The sequence below is a fragment of the Cydia strobilella genome, chromosome 9 (genome assembly GCF_947568885.1).
Source record: "Cydia strobilella chromosome 9, ilCydStro3.1, whole genome shotgun sequence".
Lineage (NCBI taxonomy): Eukaryota > Metazoa > Arthropoda > Insecta > Lepidoptera > Tortricidae > Cydia > Cydia strobilella.
In genome coordinates, this window is record NC_086049.1 from 14,764,031 (window position 1) to 14,786,990 (window position 22,960).

Below are 22,960 nucleotides of genomic sequence, written 5' to 3' on the forward strand. Positions count from 1 at the left end.
CTCAAGGGAATCAAAATGTATAGGATACTTCCCGTTGACCCAGAACTATGGAATTTGGCAAGTAATATCGTCTTACACTACAAGTACAGGGAAAATCTGAAAACAAAAATTTTAAAAAAAATAAAAATAATTAAATTTGTACGGAAATCTCAGTGGGCAAGTCCGACTCGCACTTGGGCGGTTTTTGCTTTAAAATCACATCTGGGACACGAATGGGTCACGATAGCTGTTATGTGGTAAACTGCAATAATACTGGATGAAATAGTAATTGTAAATTTTATAGATTTCCAACACCGAGTTGGAACCAAAGAATAAAAGGGATAGCTGCTTGACACGACGTCGCAACGGTGCCGCGACATGGCTTCGTATCGTGTTGTGTTTTGGCCCTTAGAAAGACCCCCACTAGCGTCTCCTAAGCATCGGCGTCTAGTCGACTCTATGACTGCTGCTCGACGCAACGTTGGCGCAACTGCGCAGCGACGTCATTTTCCATAGCGGTGACTAGACAGCGACGCTCAAAAGACGCTAGTGTGGGGTGGCCCTTAGTTTACCCTATGATACGGACACACCCAAGCTTCACTTATTTAAACGCTTATCTTTATGTCTTACCATCCTTACTGTTTCCGTACAGTCTACTACGTCTCGGCAAATATTGTAATCACGTACGGAATTGTCACGATCCGCTGAATCTGTTTGTATTCAGATATCGCGGAACTGGCGGGAGCGTGTTCGTTACCCCTTTACTGTGTGCGTTGGATGTCTTATTTAATATTAGTGTCGGTAAGTAGCAATGAAAGCGCTTTTTGCTTCTCAAAACTTTAATAGAGCGTTCTCTGAAGATTATACTCGTCAAGACAAATGACAAGCATGTAAATATACAAGTTGTAATGTAAGTCTAATTGTAAGTGGTGTTAAGCAAATTTTTCTATTTTTATTTATGCGAATTATCCAATGGAGAGAACGAGCCACCAGGTATGATCACCGCATTTTTTGTAATGTTTGCATTTGTGTGGCATTTTATCTTATGTAGATGTAAATATAGAAAATGTAAGCCAGTACAAAATTATTAATAGTTAGATAGTGCAAGAGAAACACTTGCAGGGAATCCTCACACTGTTTCTCTTGCCCCACGTGACCTTAGTTCTTTATTTTTAGAATAATTATTTAATATAAATCAAACACAGTTAACATTCAAGTAACATTTTTAAATTCAAAGTGTATTGCTTTGGATTGCACTGGTAGTTTTATCAGTATCAATCACAGCATCCATGTTTTTCAAGTGCTCCTGGACTTCTTGCTTTAAATCCTTCTTTACAGAAGAATTTGCGGCTAGTAAGTCATACACCATAGTTGTCTTCTTATCTCCAACTACTTGGATGTCTGATTCTGTTGTAATCTCGGTTTGCTTTGTTGTTGGTGTTGTTGTCAATAGTTTTCTCGTCGGGAACATAAATATTTCAAGCGTCTTGGGTTTCGGCCTCTGTGGACTTTTATTTGGGAAAAATGTATCGAATATAAGTGGCAGATATTGCATTGGTTTCGGGTAAGCCTTATTCATTGGCATTATTGGCATTGGAGGGATACTCTGTATTATTTGTGCTCCATGTGGAATGACTGGCATATTCTGGCGCAATGGCGGAGATTGTGGACCTGTTTTGGGATTGTATTCCACATAGAATTCCTCTTGGATTTGCTCATGTGATGAACAACAAAGGGGCGAGCTCATTGTGTCTTTAAATGAAAATAAGTCGTCGTTCATTAAAATTTTGCTGAGCATGTCGTGTGGGCTATGTAGGTCTCGGTTCCTGTTCCTAAGACGATTCTGCTGGCAAGGACATTCTGCGGATTCTGATCGAATAGTGTGCATGGGTTTCGTGTCATGTATCATCTCGTATTCGTTATTTGGTAACTCTGGAACTAAGAAAGAAAGTATTTTTATTTTGATGATTGACCTAATAAAATAGCAACACATTTTAAATATCATACAAAAGTCTGAAGATTAAAGTCTAGATTGCCTACGCTTAAAATAATTACACCCATTAAATTCCCATATAATTCCACTCTGATATTATGTACCTATGAGTATTAAATACTTAGGTTATTACAATCTCTTTATTTACATACAAGATATATACAGTGGTACTACGTAAATGAAATTAATAACTAGCTTAAATCTAAAATAGGCCCTTGAGGCATTGTACCAAGGATGCTGGCGGCATTTCCTCGCGGTATCGCAATGCTGATACGTTGTGCGAGGAAGCCGCCAGATTAAATACTTAGTCTTAACTCGGGTTTAGACCATTTAACATGTTGACGTAAGATCAACTTCTTAGAACGCGCACACTAAAATTTCAGTTTTTAATTAAATACATTTTTATAGTGAGAGATATATCACCATGGCCTCCATTTTGCTACATAGAAATTACATTCGTTACAGTGAAACTAACCGTGAATCATTCAAAACTCTACATTCGTTTGATTTTAAATTAACTGATGATTTTAATTTGCTATTTTTTTCTTTACCTATGTAAATTTAAACGTAATTAGTTGTTCAAATTTCGGTACAAAAACAAAGAGTTTAAAATATTTGCAGTTAAATGGCGTCAGTTATTTTAGTTTGAATTGGGGTATTTTAATTTCAAACTGAAACTTGGCAAACTGACCAACTTCGGGTAATTAAACAGAGTGCTATTGCCATTCAATGTCGATGCATTTCGAATGACCGCCATTTGGCAAAACTTTGCTGTGAAATTTATAATTTACGTTCACCAAAAAGCTATTTATTTGGTTAGCCGCTCGAACCTTAATTTAGTCAGAGGAGTGTTAGAGTTGTTAACGCAAACAAAAACAGCGATTTCGTCCCTGGATGAATACGTAATTTGTCATGTACTACGCTGAAATCGTAATAAGTATTTTAAATAAAGACTTGACAAATTAACTATTTATTAATAGTTTATTAAACGTAATGTAAATACAAACTATGCATTATGTACTTGGTATTATGTGCTGGTGTCACCGATTACTTTAATAAATTCAGCCAATTTGTGATAACCAAATTTTCTTTCGACCTTTCGGAGTTATCTAATCCTACTTAAACAATAAGTGTTAAAAAACATCCTCTATATCACGGTAGTTCAAAATCCTACTCATCATTTTCATTCTATTCTCTCCACCAGACTCGGTGGTCTGCTAAGCTTGTCAATTTAAGTATTCAAAATATATGAATTACCTGCAGTTTTAGGATTCATGTACACATTGAACTCCATCTTGCCGAGATTCACGATGGAGTGAGACACGCTCGGCGTAGCTCTAAGCCGGTAGTCTCGCCCGTTGACGAGCGAGCACGCTGCCAGTAAAACCGTTAGTGCGAACATTATCTGAAATACTGACTGGGAGTTAAATGTTGGGGCTTAGACAAAAGTACAGTCCACGTACAGTCCTGTAGACTCTGTAAGGCTCTGTAAGCCTCATGGTCAACTAGAGGTAAAATTTTCATGTTTGTAAGCTCCGCCGTTGTAAGACAATAATCTAAAGTATTTTTTAACGAATTTTTATGAAAGGCGGGAACGTAGTTCAGATAAATAAAATTAAATTGTATGTAAAGTTCGAATATGAGAAAGATCCGCTTGGAGGTGAAAAAATTACAGCTCGAAATTTATGTATGAGGTAGCTGTTCGGGATAAACTACTAGTTTTTTATGAAGCCTAAATAATATTTGGAAGGTAAGCTATACAAAAAAAAAGTATCATTCAGCAAGGATTACAATGAAGAAGAAGTGATAAGAAGAACAAACATAGCATGGAGACGTTTCTGGTCACTAAAGGAGGTTCTGAAGGGCAACTACAGTCTACATATGAAGAAAATTGTCATGGACACCTGCCTCTTGCCATGCCTGCTTTACGGCTGCCAAACATGGACATACACAAAAACAATCCAACTTAGGATCATAAGAACCCAAAGAGCAATGGAGAGAAGTATCCTTAAAATAAGGAAGATACATAAAATTAACAGCAAAAAAATTTGGCAAAAGACCAGAGTAGTCGATGCTCTCACACAAGCTTTATCCCTAAAATGGCGCTGGGCTGGCCACATATCACGCTATACTGACAAGAGGTGGACCATAGAAACAACAAAATGGAGAGGACCACCAGGAGGGCGGCGCGTTGGCCGGCCGCAGCAGCGTTGGGCTGATGACCTATCCCAGGCTGTGGGAAAGCAATGGATGGCAATAGCTTCAAACAGAAGCAAATGGATTGAGTTGGAGGAGGCCTTCACCCAAAGAGGGGTTCACCACTAAGCAAATTAAGATAGATTCAACCTACAAATGTAACCTAAACTTAGTGTGAATAAACGGCTTTTTTTATTTTTTTATTTTTTTTAAGCTATACAAAATGTAATATTTATGTAGATAAAATTTTGAGGAAGACAAGTAAGTGTTTACTATTTAATGGAAGAAATTATGTTATATAGGCACTTCCCAGATGTGTAGCGTGGGAAACACATTTCGCTTGTTAACATAAACAGGGGTAAGATATATTGCACGCTACAAAAATGATTGAAGAGGCTAACGTTCAGTGTGGCGCAAATGCGCAAATGATATCTAAGTAATATGGAAAAAGTCGTTAAGCACAATTAAATAGTCTTTTGGTTGAAAATGAACTGTTATAAATAAATACCAAGCATGTCTTAGGTACAATAAGTAGATGACAATACATTTTAACAATTCACGTGTCTTTGTATTTATCGAATTGTATGTGGACGTATAAAAAAAATCAACAAGAATTCTCCCATATAAAAATAATTACTCGGTATTTTAGTAGCTTGTAAAAGAGAAACTTGAGGTTAAGACCTCGACTTTCTCTTTTACAGTGTCCAGTCAAGCTCGAAATCCGAAAACTAAATCCAATTTGATACAAATCAGTTTTCCGCTTTTTATAAAGTTGGAATGACTTACCTTTGTTGGTGCGTAGTTCAGAATAAAGTGTGATAGAAATTCGGAGCAAATCAAATATTGTTACGCAAGTAGGTAGCTGCTCTTATTTGATTTCTATTTTATGAGTGGTCTTGCGAAATTCAATCACGTGAAGTATTTTTTGCTCAGAATGTAAAAAGGCAAAAACAATATGTTTGCACTTTGACTCCATTATGTTTAGTTCAATTTCAGATTGTACCCAGGGAATGGAATTCGATTTGTTACGTTTCCAAACTTTTAGTGGTTTTTATTTTTATACTAGAGGTGAACTTTAAGGTCATTTTCGTAAAATGAGTTAGCATAGTACAATATTCTTTGTTGTACATTTGATATATGTCATGGAAAGCTTATAGCAACGTTTTTCAGCAAAAATTGTAATCTAAATTAATTGTTGCGGAGGTTGCGGGTTCAAATCCTGCCGGAAGAGTAACTTTTTCCGTTTTTTCCTTTAATATAAAAATTTGTAATCTAAATACCAAGGGTACTCAACTTTTTAGTATAATTTAAACGGATATTGCATAGGTTCATTTATCGGTATTTAAATTACCGAAAAAGAATATTAAGTACTATGATTGATTTTATGCAAGTAAAGCATACTTCTAAGTATTTTGTATTAGATTTCGTTATGATAATATTACTTTTTAGAAGTTATCAAAGTAATTGGTGGTTGTATATATTGCTTATTTAATACACCCATATTAAAATAAGTGGTAGGAAATTGAAACAAAGAAAAAATCACAAAAATGTATATTTTGATGATTTACTTAACTTTGTTTACACTTTCTCCATTGTTTGCAACACCGTTAACAGAAACAGTGTCACTTTTAATAGAAGCATCAGAGTTAACAACAGGGCTGCTATTTGCAACAATGGCTGAGGTATTGCTTGCTTTTGGTATTATCGGTACATAGTCCGCTTTAACTAATACCGATGTTTTATCAGTTGCAGTACTGTTTAGTGCTTCTGTTTTATCTTTTTCATCTATTTTTATAGCTTTATCATCTTTTACAGCATTAACTGTTTTTGCAGCTTCATCTTCTTTGTCATTAGTATTATTATCACTTGAGACGTTAGTTTGCCTTCTGAATCCAAAATTAACATCATTCGGACTGAGTAGTTGTAGCTGGTTGTCGTAAATTTTATTTCCGGATCGGACTGATGAACCTAGTGAATTGTAATAAAGAACTTAAGCATTGTGAGAACATATTCGGCTAAAATAATAACAAGCAGTCAAATTTACTGGAAAAAAATTGTTATTTGGATATTAATACCTATTGAGTTAGACTCACATTTATGTTTAGCTTGATTTGATCATACTGACTGTCTATTATCTGTAAAATTTTAGTGTTGACTAGACTTACCAGAGAACAGATTACTGAGACCGGGTATACGTAAGCCATTGTCACCAGTCCCTAAAAGTAGCTGCACTCTTCCCACATTAGATATGCCTTCGGCAGTCATATTCACTAATCCGTGGCCTGAAAAGTATTTTATCTTTGTTAAATCATTTATTTCTCACTGAACTAATCATCAAGTTATCCACTTTACATTTACTCTTGCTTGATCTCCAATGCATCCTTAACCCCTCAAACGCCTTGTCCCATATACGTCCCAGACAATTTGGACTACAATTAACAGTTGAAAGGTTATTAATTCAGATTTCAGAAGCAAAATTTTGACAAGGGTGTTCGAGGGGTTATGTATATATCTTTAAAAAAATATTACCATTACTACCGTATCGCAGAAGCAGCTCAGCTTCGCCAACGGCACTAATTCCATTAGATTTCAGATTGAAATCTACGTTCTTTGGCAAAACTTCACCGTTACCATTTTTTAATTTCTTGTGTTCTTTAATTTCTTTTAATTTCTTTTCTAGCTGTAATTCAAAGATAGCATACAATTAATTAAAAAAAGGACAAAAGGTGTAGTTGTTGTAAATTATATGTATCTGTACATAGTTATTTTTATTTACTTGTAAAATAAATACATTATTAGCCGATAATAAATCACCGTTGATACTTGTATGTATGAAAATTATGTACTATAAACATATGGAAGTATTGTCAAATTATAGTAAGTGACTTTTTCTAATGGTAATGTTGTACAGTCACTACGAGTAATGGCATGTTAGTCGGTTGCTAGTGAAATATGTCCTTCCTCCTCCGGTAAAAATATATATATTGTATATATATGCATATATATATACCAGCCCTCTGGTCACCAGAAGCCTCAATGAGACGCGCCGATATCTCCTTATGGAGTCGGCGCGCACTCGGCCCCCACGGCCCCAGGGTTTCAACCCCAAACGCCGCAAACAAGTAGCTACTGCCAAGGGCAGCATACTTGCGACGTTTGAGGTTTTCGGCTGAAGATGCAGCCGCACCAGCATCAACTATGGTGCCCGGGATGTGGGACGGCGCCAGGGTGTCTACACAAGGAGCATCCCAGACAAGGGGCCGACTCATACTATATGTATATATATATATATATATATATTCCCCGGGTATAGTTAATTACAATCAGCCGCACGCACTATAGCTTAAAAAAACTTGGTATGCGTTGACTAGCTTACAACATTAAGGGCCAGTTGCACCATCCGCACTTGACAGACTGATCAACATCAACCGGCGCGCCGCGGCGGTTTACTATGAAACTTTCCGTACAATGAAATTAAGCGAACTCTTTAACGATCACAAACAGTTGGTGCAACCGACCCTAGGTCTTAACGAAATTCAACGCTTCACTATTTTTTATAATAATTAAATTTTTGTTCTTTCCTTCCTCCTTCGGTTTCCTTGTGGACCCTTATCTGTCATGGATGACATTACAGTATTTCTTACCCACCATTTGCAATAAAACATCTTTACTTTCAAGAAATGATGCTTCGTTTGGTGCCAGTGGAATTGTTTGTATCGGTATATCAATCTTATCACCCGATGATATTATAACCGCGTTCAATGCCAACTGAAAATAATAATTAATTCCAAATTATATACGCTGATTGTTAAGTAACTTTAGAAGAATGCCTGCATAGATGGAAAATGCCACATTTAGACATCATTATTGTTTGGTAAAAAATGATGATCAATAGTATAATATAGGTACAAAAATTTCAAAATATATTCTAATATACCAAGAACGAAGTGATTTATTTTCGATGCCCTAATTAGGCCGTAGTTTTTAAAACAAATTTACCTTGCTTTCTTACAATATGCTTTGTATCATGATGTGGAATTTACTGCAATTTAGGTTTAAACTAAATTGTGGGTACCGTTCCATTAAAAGTTAAAACTAGATAACGATAAATTGAACGTTACCAAAATTATGACACTGCAAAGCCACTTCAAGATGAACCCAACAACCCCATAAACCGCATCAGGAATGCGAAAACTCATAAATCCAATAAAATTACCAGAACAGTGAGATCCAAATGTGGCCGCATGTTGGAGTCAATAGGGATTTAACGGCCACGTGGGCTGTAAATAAATACAATCAACTTTACGGCCGCTCTTGCATAAACCCAAATGCATTTCCCTGAAATAGAAACAAATGAAATTCGCAAAAGGAACTTGAGTACTGAATGCTTGCAATGTCTGACCGCTTAAGCTCTGTTTTCCTAGGATAGCGGTCCCGTCATATAAATAATACGGCTAAATAAATATGGATGAAGTATTTTGTATGGACACGGTCGCTATATGACGGCACTGCTAACCTTAGGAAACCAGACCTTTAGCATGACTTGCGTTGTCGCGCGCGACTCCTGTGTCAAGCGCGACTTCAAGTATAGACTCTCGCGCCATAATGCAAGTTATGCTAAGCGGTCTGTTGTCTTAAATGTAAGGGACGAATCTTTTTTTTAAACTAGATATCATGGTAATGTAGTAACTAGTTACGCAAATGTCTAATTTTCGTGACTTTATTATTATTTTAAATTCAAAGAACCTGAATAGAATGAGTTTACTTGTAACTGAAGTAATTCTAAAACAAAGTATTTAATCCCAAAAGTTGTAAGTAGTAGTTATCTACAACTTACCATAAATTCTCCAATTTCCAGTAAAATGGATTAAGCATAATTTTCGTTTCCTCCGTGTATTTTTTAAAATATACTTGTTGATTAACTTCTTAGTTACTTATATTAATTTAAATTTAAATTAAGTAAGTAGTTTACAATCAGCGATTGATAATAAACAGATGACGAACAAGCTCTGCATAATACCCCACAAATATTGTGCGGATTGTGCCACAGTAGGCGGGGCGTAAATATTGTGCCACGGAGCTTTTTAGTTCGCAAATGGCGGCGCGTTAGTACTGTTAGTAGAAGTATTAAGGTTATGTAAAAAAAACTAGGCCTAAATAAAAAACAAAGATATATGGGACGATAATCCTTCGCGCCTATATTTTTTAAATTTGCCGCTTTTTTTCTACTGGCGGAAATGGCTTGACAGACTATGGATCCACTTTTAGGCTGATATTTTGTTTAGAGTTAATCTTCCATGTATAAAACATTGTATGATACACGTGCGTAAAGATGATTTCCGCACTTGTTGCATAAATAGCTATTTTGTTACAGTGCTGCGGCGGCCGCGGCGGCGGCGGAGGCGCTAGGCGCGTGCCGGCGCGCCCCTCCCCCCCTGCTGCGCTCGCGCACTCTCCCCGCTATCGTGGTGCCCGGCCTCTCAATCCTGCACGCGCAGATCGACCCCGCCAAGAACGGTAAGTGTCGTAGCCAGACTGACTATTTAGAGCCACCCCACACTAGCGTCTCCCGAGTCTCGGCGTCTATAGTCACTCTATGGCTCTATGGCTATGGACGCCGTTTTCCATAGCGCTGACTAGACGTCGACGCTCAAAAGACGCTAGTGTAGGGTGGCCCTTAAAGTTGAACCTAGGGTCAATGATAAGCCCTTGGACCGCCAAAGACGTCAATTGTCGCGCTCGGTTACAGTGTAATATCAACCCTCGTGCATTCCGATAAGGTTTACAATGGCGAGTTGTTTTGGTATAATAGGCGTGGCATTCAAAGGGCGGAATGCGATATTATATCAACGCATTGCAAACGAAAACGCATTGGTAACGCTTCCACGCTCTCTCGCTTACCATCTGTGCAGAGTTACCTCAGATGGATATTAAATTTTTTTAGACATGCGCGAAACAGTGCTTCAAAAGTAATGCTATATCACATTACTTTTTCGAAAACGTAATATTACATTGAGATAACGCATATCACATTACTCGGTACATCACCGGAACGTGCGCTGTTCGGGCGCGCGCGAAATGGCACCATCACAGCTGTCACCTACTTTACGCAGCGCATCTACAGCACTCTAGGCTCTAGCCTAGGGCGTCTTATATCGGCATTATACATTACGCGCACTGTGTATATACTTGAACTAACCATTCATATCGGCGCGTCCATAGATTTATAAGGCATAGATTCCTAGTACGTACATCGCTAGTGAAGCCATTTCAAGTGCGACGTCACGTCACACTCGTGTCATCGTATTCGAACGGCCCTCGCAGTACTAAAGGTCAAATCGGTTTGTGTACACCTCCCGTTTAAAAATCAAAAACACAGGAAAGATTATTGTTTGTGCAGTGAATGGGTGTCACAACGCATCAAATCATAAACACATACCGCCTGATATTACATTTCACGCGTTGGTATCGAGTTTAATGTGATATTTTTACGTAATCGTAAATACATAAATCCAAATTTTCGTCAGCCGCCATTTCTTATAAATGTTGCCAGTGTAGTGAATATTTTTTCCTCCAAATGGGACATAAACTTAAATTCTAAAATGAATACGCTTAATTGAAGTTCCTTGTATAATTATAGAAAATTATGTTTTAACATTTTTTATTATTTTATTTTTAAAAGTAATGTTTTTTAATCAAATAACATTAATTATTTATTTCGTTTTTTCTTATTTTTATTTTGTGTAATGTTCGTTTTAGATTTAAATTTCGGAAAATTTCAGTTAAATGCCTACAACACGAAAAAAAGTTTCACTTGCATCGTGTTTTCCTAAAGCAACACAATGATTTAATTATTTTATGCACATTTGTTAAATAAAAAAATAGTAAAAACGTATCAGCTTATTTATTGAAACCATATTTCACATTGCTGAAATGCAATAAATCCCTAAAAGAAACATAAAATGCTTTTCTACAAAATCAAATCTACACACTTCCAAATTATTAATAACCAAGTGTAAGGATGATGTTACAATTTCCCTACTTCGATGGAAATAAATATATACTGGCAACATATTTTTGTATATATGTGTGTGTTGCTGAGGGTAAAACACGAGCGTTCCACGCACACATCAATCGTGTTTCGGCTTCACTTTTGGCCGATTAGCCGTATGGGGACTATCTGTCTATGTGTAATTAGTCTAAGGGCGCGTCAATCTATACTGAATCTAATCCACTACGCGCACTTCGGCCGGTCGTTCGCGCCCGCGTAATGAGTGATGTTTCAAGTAATGGTTGATTTCTCGTAGTGATAAGTAATGCCATATGATGCGTTCGAGAGATATCTCATTTGTGATATTACGAGCATTACACATGTCTACATTTTATGAGTAAAAGGTAATAAAAGTAAGTCGGTTCTATTTTTAACTGAGATCGCGTTTTAGACGGTCATAGTTTTCGCTACCGCTTTAGGAAACTGTTTGCAGTTAACATGACGTGCTCACTTGTATCGTAGTTGCTGCCACCCTGGCCATGGTCTAAGGGTTGCTCGAACTCAAGGATGTCTTAAATATTTACTTCTATGTATCTTCGGCATAAAATATGCTAGGAGCTGATTCTAATTTATTAGATTTATTGTTCTGAAACTATTATAGATAGCAGTTTGTTCTTAGTAGTAGGTAACGTATTGGTGCGACTATAGTACTGCTATAATATTATGATTGATACAAATGTGCTGCTGGGGTCTATTTCTCGAACGGTATCAGGCTAATATGATTAGTCCACGAACTGTCAAGTCGTATGGGTTAGGTACCTACCATGGCAACACACTAATAGTATTAGACTAATACCGTTCTAAATGGGCCCCTGCTCCTATAAGACACTTGTCTTAAAATAATGTAATCTTTACTTAAAGGTTACATTCGGAATGCAACTTAATCAGCGTTTCTGCTGCTGAAGCAGCGTTGACGTAAGCGATGTCACTACTAATTCTTTGATAAATTAAGTTGCTGTCGTTGCTGCATTGCTGTCGCCATCAGCATTCAATCCGTATTACTTATTTTATGAAGAAGATTGTCAATGTCATCACCAGCGGGTGATGCAACGTTACCGTTGCCATCCAAATGTCACCTTTAGTATGCAAAGAAAGAGGTATGCATGTAGAACAGAAAGAGTTATCCATGTAAAACAAGAAACGAGTGAAATACAAAGGTAAGAAACATTGTTACAATGATCTTATAGCGAAATTTCCGCACCGGAAGTTTTAAAAGTCATCAAATCACCCTCTGTGGAAAATTGAATTGCTGAAACGTACCGAAAGTTAAACACCAGTACAAGAAATTGCGTGTTTCGTTCAGTTTATTTTTAGATATATTCATAATATTTATGTTGAGGCTTCATAGATAACTTATTATTTTACGGCCTCCTAGCTTAGTCCTACCTACGAAACAGGAGGTCCAGGGTTCTAATCCTGGTAAGGACATTTATTTGCGTCTTTATCACGTATATTTGATCCTGGACTATGTATGTTATCTATGTATCTAAGTATATATTTATCTATATAAGTATATCGTTGTCTAGTACTAGTACTAGCAGTACTAGTAGTACTAGTACTAGTAGCTTAGTTTGGGGCTAGGTCGATCTGTGTAAGGTTGTCCCTAAATATTTATTTGGATAACAAATAAGCATGTTTGAAATTTGGGATGGGTATTGTCTCACCCTATTTTCAAATAAATGTAGAGGCTGTAGATAAATGTCGAGTTGGTCTGAGACAGGTGTGGCGTGGGAGTGCACCGAGCTCTCAGACGCATTCAAAAGTGTTTTACGCTATATTACTCTTGCGATTGTAAGGGTTAACTCACAAGCGAATGCGGGATAAATGGGAAATAAAGCCTTTCGAATATAAGCCTAAAAAAGAAGGCAAATCTTTACAAAATAAAATACATATAGCTGAATAAATGAAATGTTAAACTGTATCTAAAAACATCTGTATCACAAACTAATTTATGTAATATCACTAATTCATAAAACGAAACAAAAAAAGAACAGTGTCATTATGATCATATCAACAGTCACCCAGATGTTTTAATCAAGGTGAGCTACAACTAAAATTATTTAAGGTCACAATATATAATATATGTAATACATCGAATTTAAATTGTTGTGAGACATACTAACATTAAATCATTTTACGGTTTTATGTCGCGCGAGTGACTAAAACAAGAGAGTCTAAACTGTAAAAAGATTTTATGTAATACATATTAGTTACGAGTATGTAAGTGCTATCCTGTTAAAAATACAACCAGCTAGCGGGGTAGACCTCCGTGGTCTTTTACCAAAGCCGTATCACATCTCATTACCATATCCGATGTCCTTACTAATAAAGTTATTATAACCGCGAATGTCTGTCAGTTACTTACCTCTTCACGCTTAAACCACTGAACCGATTAAGGTAAAATTTGTTATGGAGATAGTTTGAAACTATTTCCATAATAGATATGTGTAAGTAGATAGGCCGTGAGTTCAAGTCTCACCCAAGGCAGTAATTTTTCCACTTTTAAATTTATTCTAAGCTTAATAACATCGTTCGCATAAGTTTCTGCTCATTGAAAATTGATATTATGTTTCGAAAAAGTAATGTGATATAGCATTACTTTATGAAGCACTGTTTCGCGCATGTCAAATAGTTTGAAGCCATTACACGCAGACGAAGTCGCGGACAGAAGCTAGTCTTCTATAGCATACATAGGTACAATTAGGCCCTACAGGCTGGGCTAAACAGCACCGAAAGTCACGTCCGGTGGTAAACTCACGGTGTAGCATAATGTAACATTGAATTCCCTTAGTTACCACGGCGAGATTAAAAGTATAAAGGACTACTTATTACTTACTACTAGTACATAAGTATGAAGTGAATCAATCTTGGTGTCTTATGGCCTTATCGATATTATATCTGATTTCAACGTCGTTTAAGAAGGCAGATTATTTATTAGGCGTTATGTGTTGATAATTAAACGACAAAGTTAAATATAAACAAACTTGTGAAATAAAACTAATATGAAAACGGATTATATCGCGTATATTGAATTTATAATACTATCCGATAATCAGTTATAATCCGTTTTCATAGTTTTATTTCATGAGTAACTATCGCGGTAACCGAAGACAATATTATATAAACAAACTTGGTTACAGAGCTGGCTTTGAAGCAGAGATTTGTACTGAACTGTCAACATTATTGTCATAAAAATTCCGCGCCTTTCGTGAATCGACCAATACTTAAATGTACGATGTTTTACGGCGTCAACATTTGTGTTGCACCTCATACGTCGTGTTCTCGTAGAAACGCCCGCCGAGACATGTTGTGGAGCGTTTTCCGCCCTATTACTCCCGCAGCTGCAGTTTGTCGGGCCCAAAGTATCAGATGAAGAGGGTTCAGAAATACGTAGTTGGAATTAGCAATCAAATCAACAAAAAATATAATGAGTGTGAGCGTAAGTAACTACTTACCTACGTTCACACTCATTATATTTTATCAACTGATAACGCCTTAATAACACATTCGGAATTTGATGCACAGGTTGCATTTTGACATCACCATGCTCTAAAAATAGAAAAGACTAATATGCTCGTGTATGGCATTAGCATTATTATTTAGGTGGCTCTGTTGAAGAGAATCTCAAGTGTCTCCGCCTTGCGATGCAAACTTTTTATAACGCGCCTGCCAAGAAATTGTGACATAAAGAATGGAAATAATAGGTTAAAATTCAAATTATCTCATGGAATGAGATCTAAATAATTTACGCAATATTTTTGTTAACAAAAATAGTGGTTTACTCATGACAAAATTGCAAACTCGACGAATTTTTATACGCCATCGCCTATGTAGTTATCACTTACACCGCCCAAGCCGAGGTTGGATGTTAGCCAAAATTGGATTCGTTTTAGTGCACTTTTCCCCCGTGATGTATTATTTCTCGGCGCTAACACACGGAGACTGCTGGTAATGCACCTGCCTTGCTATTCTCTGAAATATAGGGAATAAAATGTTTTGAGATGCTATCAACGTGCTTGCGATACAGTTTAAGTACCTATATTTCAACCTGTGCTACAGTTACTCTTAACACAATTTATATCTACTTGAGAGTGCAGTAAATGAAATTGCTATTTCATTTAGTTACAGTTCAGATGTTATGATGATACTTGGATGATACGATTCACTAGTACGAGCGAGATGCCAGTGCGTATCGCGCACGCATGGCGCTTGAGCAACCGTAGGTATCGTATCTGAGGCCCCTGAGATCGTAGATAGAAAACGCCATTTATATAAAGTATGGAAATAGTCACGTGACTCTTCGTACCATCTGTCATCCCGGTATATTTTATCTATTCGTTTGGCGTACGTGTAGGCCCCTTGGTATACAGGGTGATTTCTGGATCGTGATACAAAACCACTTTTTCTGACTCTGTACCTGATCCACATTATCTTATTTTATTTTATTTATTGGAGAAATAACAGAAGTATGCGACAGGATAATAGTAGACCTGTACCGCTGGCTATATTTTGACCCCTAGGTTATAAAAATATTAAAGTCAATTCTGTTTTCGCTTATGAATACTTTGTTAAGATGTAAATCTTACATTTTGTTTTGTGTCATATATATAATTTGCTTTTCTAGTAATTTGTTATTTTGTGGTAATTATTTTTTATTTTGAATTATCTTGGAGAAAAAAATATTCGAGAGAAAACATGTAACTGTGTTGCATTTAGGATAGTGTTTTTAGTGTGAAAACATAGTTTGTGTCAATTACGTCCACTGCAATCTGATACTATGTCATAATATTCTAAATGACACAAAGAAAAATTAGAGTTAAAAAAAATTACTTAGGTCGAATTTAATCGTTTAAATAGGTCCATTAAATGATTTTGTGTCTTATTAAGGCATAGCTTCATAAGATATTTGATGATTTCGTTGTAACAGGCTGTCACCGTTACAAAAGAATATTAAAGATGTTAGAGTTTACATCTTATTAATTTGAAATGCGGGATAAATAAGATGTATGAATTTGTGTCACTTGCATCCACTGCATAAACAAATATTACAAAAATATTATTTGCGTTCAAACGAAGCTAGCGGGCGGTCTGAATGGGCAACGGAGGCCGTGCAGGGTGGGGCCACGGCGTGACCTTGCCGTACGCAACGCATGTTTACTTCGCCTGTGCGCCAAATTAACGCAACTTATTCAAAGAAGTTACGCAAACAACACAACAACAAGCAACAAGCAAGCAAAGAATGCGGCCAATTATCTTTTACCTATTTAAAACTCATAGATATTGTACAATGTCACCATTATGCAAAAGAACTGTAAGTACATGTTTGATTTGCGAGCGAGCTGGCAACATTGCGCAGGGAAATCTTAAAAATATCGCGTTTACGTGAACGCCACATACATTTGTGACAGTGATAGGGAAAAGGTACCACTAAAGTAAAATTTGGTTATTAATACCGTGACTTTCTTTCATTCTTTGATAAAAAAAAATGCTATTTATGCAACAAGTGCGGAAATCATCTTTACGCACGTGTATCATACAATGTTTTACTATGCATTGTGCGAGTAAATAAAAAAACGTCATGGCAAATAAGTTTAATTATTAAAAGGAGTGTTTTAAATCGACACGAGTTGCGAATTACCTATTCGCACGTGTATCGTACGTTTTACAGTACATATGGCCCTTTAAACTTTCGACATATGCACGGTAAGTGCTCTTTTCCGCACTAGTGCGAGAAAGTAGCACCATATGTACTGTAAAAAAAAATTAAAAACAAAAAGCACTAGTGCGGAAAAGCAGTACTTTCCGCACGATATGGCTCCGTAGGAAACGCACTTTTCGAGCACATGCATTGTAAAAAAATATATAGGACTGTATCTCCTAAACCATGCGTCGTAGCGCAAAAATAATAAAATTTTCGTTCCCCTTTATATAACCCAAAAGTAATACATGAAAAATACAATGAAAAAAAAAGAAACAAAATCTTTCTAGGGCTGTATTAGCTGTATCTCCTATATCGTGCATCGTAGCGCAAAAATAATCAAATTTTCGCTCCCCTTTAAGAAGCCCCTAATTAAGATTGAAAAACGCAAAAAAGAAAAAGAGGAAAAAAAATCATTTTAGGGCTGTATCTCCTAAACCGTGCGTCGTAGCGCAAAAATAATAAAATTTTCGTTCCCCTTTGTGGAACCCCAAAGTAATATACAAAAAACACAATGAAAAAAAAAACAAAAAAAACTTTATAGGGCTGTATCTCCTAAACCGTCGTAGCGCAAAAATAATCAAATTTTCGTTCCCCTTTGTGGAACCCCAAACTAATATACAAAAAACACAATAAAAAAAAAAAACAAAAAAAAAAAACTTTATAGGGCTGCATCTCCTAAATCGTGCATCGTAGCGCAAAAATAATCAATTTTTCGTTCCCCTTTAAGGATCCCTTAATTAATACTTAAAAAAAAACAAAAAAAAAAACAGGAAAAAATCTTTATAGAGCTATATCTCCTAAACCGTGCGTGGTAGCGCAAAAAGAACAAAATTTTCGTTCCCCTTTACGGAACCCCAATATAATATACAAAAAACACAATGAAAAAAAAAACAACAAAAAAAATCTTTATAGGGCTGCATCTCCTAAACCGTGCATCGTAGCACAAAAATAATCAAATTTTCGTTCCCCTTTAAGAAACCCTTAATTAAAACTTAAAAAAAAAAACCAGGAAAAAAAACTTTATAGAGCTATTATAGCTATATATGTATATAGATATAATATCTCCTAAACCGTGCGTGGTGGCGCAAAAATAATAAAATTTACGTTCCCCTTTATGCAACCCATAATTTATATTTAAAAAAAAACGCAAAATTTAGAAAATAAATCTTTATAGGGCTGTATCTCCTAAACCATGCGTCGTAGCGCAAAAATAATAAAATTTTCGTTCCCCTTTATGCAACCCATAATTTATATTTAAAAAAAAACGCAAAATTTAAAAAAAAAAAAACATTATAGGGCTGTATCTCTTAAACCATGCGTCGTAGCGCAAAAATAATTTAAAAAACCCCTTTAAGAAACCCGTAATTAATACTTAAAAAAAAAAAAAAACCAGGAAACAAAACTTTATAGAGCTGTATCTCCTAAACCGTGCGTGGTACCGCAAAAACAATAAAATTTTCGTTCCCCTTTATGCAACCCATAATTTATATTTAAAAAAACGCAAAATTTAAAAAAAAAATCTTTATAGGGCTGTATCTCTTAAACCATGCGTCGTAGCGCAAAAATAATTTAAAAAAACCCCTTTAAGTAACCCGTAATTAATACTTAAAAAAAAAAACAAAAAAAAACCAGGAAAAAAAACTTTATAGAGCTGTATCTCCTAAACCGTGCGTGGTACCGCAAAAACAATAAAATTTTCGTTCCCCTTTATGCAACCCATAATTGATATTTAAAAAAACGCAAAATTTAAAAAAAAATCTTTATAGGGCTGTATCTCCTAAACCATGCGTCGTAGCGCAAAAATAATAAAATTTTCGTACAAGAAAAAGAAAGAAAAAAATAATAACAAAAAAACTTTATAGGGCTGTATCTCCTAAACCGTGTATCGTATCGCAAAAATAATCAATATCCGTTCCCCTTTAAGAAGCCCCTAATTAAGATTTAAAAACGCAAAAAAGAAAAAGAGAAAAAAATCATTTTAGGGCTGTATCTCCTAAACCGTGCGTCGTAGCGCAAAAATAATAAAATTTTCGTTCCCTTTTATGAAACCCCAAAGTAATAACAAAAAACGCAATGACAAAAAAAAACAAAAAAAAAACAACAAAAAAAACTTTAGGGATGTATCTCCTAAACCGTGCATGGTAGCGAAAAATAATCAAATTTTCGTTCCCCTTAAGAAGCCCTTAATTAAGATTTAAAAATGTAAAAAAACAATAAAAAAATCTTTATAGGGCTGTATCTCCTAAACCGTGCGTCGTAGCGCAAAAATAATAAAATTTTCGTTCCCCTTTATGCAACCCATAATTTATATTTAAAAAAACGCAAAATTTAAAAAAAAAATCATTATAGGGCTGTATCTCTTAAACCATGCGTCGTAGCGCAAAAATAATTAAAAAAAACCCCTTTAAGTAACCCGTAATTAATACTTAAAAAAAAAACAAAAAAAAACCAGGAAAAAAAACTTTATAGAGCTGTATCTCCTAAACCGTGCGTGGTACCGCAAAAACAATAAAATTTTCGTTCCCCTTTATGCAACCCATAATTGATATTTAAAAAAACGCAAAATTTAAAAAAAAATCTTTATAGGGCTGTATCTCCTAAACCATGCGTCGTAGCGCAAAAATAATAAAATTTTCGTACAAGAAAAAGAAAGAAAAAAATAATAACAAAAAAACTTTATAGGGCTGTATCTCCTAAACCGTGTATCGTATCGCAAAAATAATCAATATCCGTTCCCCTTTAAGAAGCCCCTAATTAAGATTTAAAAACGCAAAAAAGAAAAAGAGAAAAAAATCATTTTAGGGCTGTATCTCCTAAACCGTGCGTCGTAGCGCAAAAATAATAAAATTTTCGTTCCCTTTTATGAAACCCCAAAGTAATAACAAAAAACGCAATGACAAAAAAAACAAAAAAAAAAACAACAAAAAAAACTTTAGGGATGTATCTCCTAAACCGTGCATGGTAGCGAAAAATAATCAAATTTTCGTTCCCCTTAAGAAGCCCTTAATTAAGATTTAAAAATGTAAAAAAGAAAAAGAAAAAAATCTATATAGGGCTGTATCTCCTAAACCGTGCGTCGTAGCGCAAAAATAATCAACTTTTCGGTCCCCTTTATGTAACCATTAATTTATACAAAAAAAACGCAAAAAAAAAGTTTTTTTTTATAGGGCTTGATCTCCTAAACCATGCGTCGTAGCGCAAAAATAATTAAATTTTCGTTCCCCTTTATGAAACCCCAAAGTAATATACAAAAAACACAATGTAAAAAAGAAAAAAAGAAAAAAACAATAAAAAAAACTTTATAGGGCTGTATCTCCTAAACCGTGCGTCGTAGCGCAAAAATAATCAAATTTTCTTTCCTCTTTATTCAACCCTTAATTTATATTTAAAAAAAAAACGCTTTCACTAAACTGCTGTAACTCGGAAACTTAGAATCCACAAAGGGGACTTTACTAAATTATGACACATATTAAAGCCTGACCAGTAATATATGATCATTGTCAAGAGGGCGCTGTTCATTCTCACGTATAGGGTGACAGTTCAGTATAGTATGAAAAAATATTGTATTTAATGAACATCATCATCAATGTAATTAATGTTGCTTGCCACGCTTAAACATAACAAAAATCACAATAAATTGCGTCTTAAAATAAACTTAAAAAGTCTACTAAAAATCGAAACAAAAGTAATTTTTAAGTCGCTGATGTGACATTCTCAATCAAAAGGTAGGTACCACTTTGTCGTTTACCATAAAGACGAAATTTGATTATATCTTTATACAAATAACCTGTCAGAGAAAGTGGTACCTTTTGATTAGGAACGTCACAAATGTTGGTCAGTATGAGGAGTGCAGCCTACAGGTTATTTTTAATTATATTTATATACCTACTACGGTAAGATTGATAAGACAATGTAATTATGCCTCCGAATGAAATAAATACACTGTATCGCAAAACTAAGTGGCGAGACAGCTCATAATGCCATCTCTTGGTTGGTCTTAACAAGGGTAAAGGAGATAGTATTAAGATCTCAGTCGCCAGCTGATATTGCGGCAAGTATAATAAGCACCCCACCCGCGTAGGTACCCTTCCCCGCGCACGCCCTTCTTGCTCAATTGAGTTTTATTTTGCCAGATAGTAAAAAAACCGTGGATCAAAATGACCCAAATTATGAATGATGTCTCAATGTGGTATTATAATATTGTAGACGTAAACTTAATAATATGAATTTTTTTTTTGTGGCAGATACAGGGTGTTAATTAGAAAAAATTTTTTTTTAAATAAAAGCGGTGGATGAATTTGACACAGATTTGTTTGAATAACATATAACAATGTTCTGTAAAGTACAACACTTCACTTACCGACTCTAATATTTTTTTAGGCGTTTTAGGATCAATATTAGGTATTTATTAAATGCCATTATACCCGTGGATGAAAATGACACAAAATGCGTGTGTACGTCGGAAGCCACTTTGCCTTTACAGGGAAACAAAGAATTTCGTCTCGAATATTTTTTTTACAGAATGCTGATTGAAAAAAAAAATACCTAAATTTCTACCTAAGCAAATACCTAGGATGACACAAAATATTATTTTTAGGTTTAGTATATGGTCTGGAAACTATATATAAAAAATAAGCAACATTAATATTCTTATAACCTCAGAAGTTATTGGTACAGGTCTATAGGTCTTACGGTACTATTTGATTACAATAATAAGTATATTTTTTCTTATATTTCAAGTAAAATTAATCTCATACTAAGTAGTAATCATGGTCACCCTATGATTTTTTACGTCAAGACGTCACATTGAGTAGGGTGACCACATTGTATGCAAAAATGTTTTTTTTCTTTCTGAAAAATAATCATTAATGTTGGTGATAAACAATAATTAACAACATCATTAGGCTCATCTTAAAATTCTGTATGATGTCTTGTTCTTTTGCTCCACAACCCCAAAATCTCTGTATAATACCGTAAGCAATATAAACGATTTTAAACACATTGACATAGTTTGTTTCTGAAGTAGACTTTCCTTGTTAAGGATTATACCTACATGAGTTTACTTAGTAATAAAATACGTACATTACAAAGACTATCAAGTAACAAATTCCATTAAACTGACCGCGAACCTCGGTCGCGTGACAGGCGGAAATGCATCGTCGGAGGATTTCAACACGCGATGCTATGCGAATTAAACTGAAGGGAAGATAAAGAACTTAAAAAAATGATGGGAATAATAAAAAATACAGTACCTCAGTTTCGAAAAAAAAACTTTTTTTTAAACTTTCAAATAGGAAAAAAGTAACCGTACCATTCGATTCCTTACATTTTATTAAAAAAAAAAAATTGTATAACAACAATATACATAAACGCAACATTTCACCGACAAAACTGCAATTTCTTTGTTTTCCATACATCGAAATGGCTTCTAAGCAAAGCGGATTCTAATCAAAGTGACACAGTGAAGTCACGATGTGTTGCCATTTTGTTACAGCGTTTCGTCAGTAAAGTGCGGGTGCCAGACTTTGACCATCATTTGTGGCTTTTGTATTGCTTTAAGACACTGGGTCCCATACATACATTTGATCCTCAAAACAAACCTGATTGACTGATACCATTAAAAAAAAGTCAACTACCCAATTGACAAATATTAAACTTATCTTGATTCATTAGCACAAAACACAAAACACTAATTGTAACAATACGTCAGCAAGTTTTAACAATAAAGCGAATTTCATTCACAATTTTGTAGTTTTGTGGTCTACAATTTTAGTCTGGAGTGGCACAGATCGTTGCTCTGTTATAGTCAAATTAAATGTAATGTTTTAAAATAAAATGAGCTGACCTCATGTTTATTATGTTCATGTCGATTTTATATAAATAGTCTTAAAAAATAAAAATAAATCAGAAATTAAAAATAATAATAAATTACTTATGTGCTAACTTCCAAAAATGTCTACCTATATAAACATTTTACATGACAGTTACTCCATTAAAAAATAAACTGCTATAGGGACTATCGTTCGACGTGAGAGGTATA

General features: G+C 35.2%; 3 protein-coding genes across 4 annotated transcripts in view; 1 reads left to right on the forward strand and 2 right to left on the reverse strand.

The window, feature by feature from the left end:
* LOC134744422 (ankyrin-repeat and fibronectin type III domain-containing 1) overlaps nucleotides 1–22,960 on the forward strand; it is a 246,812-nt gene that overhangs the window by 11,157 nt on the left and 212,695 nt on the right. Inside the window, exon 2 of the mRNA XM_063678234.1 lies at nucleotides 9,543–9,685. Within this exon, the coding sequence (XP_063534304.1) occupies nucleotides 9,543–9,685 (143 nt within the window). The remainder of the gene's footprint in view (nucleotides 1–9,542; nucleotides 9,686–22,960) is intronic.
* On the reverse strand, nucleotides 1,191–5,199 carry LOC134744409 (uncharacterized). Its single transcript, XM_063678219.1, has 3 exons — nucleotides 4,955–5,199; nucleotides 3,230–3,385; nucleotides 1,191–1,917 (listed from the first exon to the last, which is right to left on the reverse strand). The coding sequence occupies exons 2-3, from the start codon at nucleotides 3,372–3,374 to the stop codon at nucleotides 1,211–1,213; spliced, it is 852 nt and encodes a 283-aa protein (XP_063534289.1). The 5' UTR covers nucleotides 3,375–3,385; nucleotides 4,955–5,199; the 3' UTR covers nucleotides 1,191–1,210.
* LOC134743921 (uncharacterized) lies at nucleotides 5,708–8,567 on the reverse strand. Of its 2 annotated transcripts, none has more exons than XM_063677553.1 (5): nucleotides 8,385–8,567; nucleotides 7,817–7,936; nucleotides 6,698–6,848; nucleotides 6,334–6,450; nucleotides 5,708–6,136 (listed from the first exon to the last, which is right to left on the reverse strand). In XM_063677553.1, exons 1-5 carry the CDS (start codon nucleotides 8,412–8,414, stop codon nucleotides 5,733–5,735), a joined length of 822 nt encoding a protein of 273 aa, XP_063533623.1. In that variant the 5' UTR covers nucleotides 8,415–8,567; the 3' UTR covers nucleotides 5,708–5,732. The 2 variants fall into 2 exon arrangements, with proteins under 2 accessions (XP_063533623.1, XP_063533622.1); XM_063677552.1 differs by having other exon boundaries at nucleotides 8,290–8,390.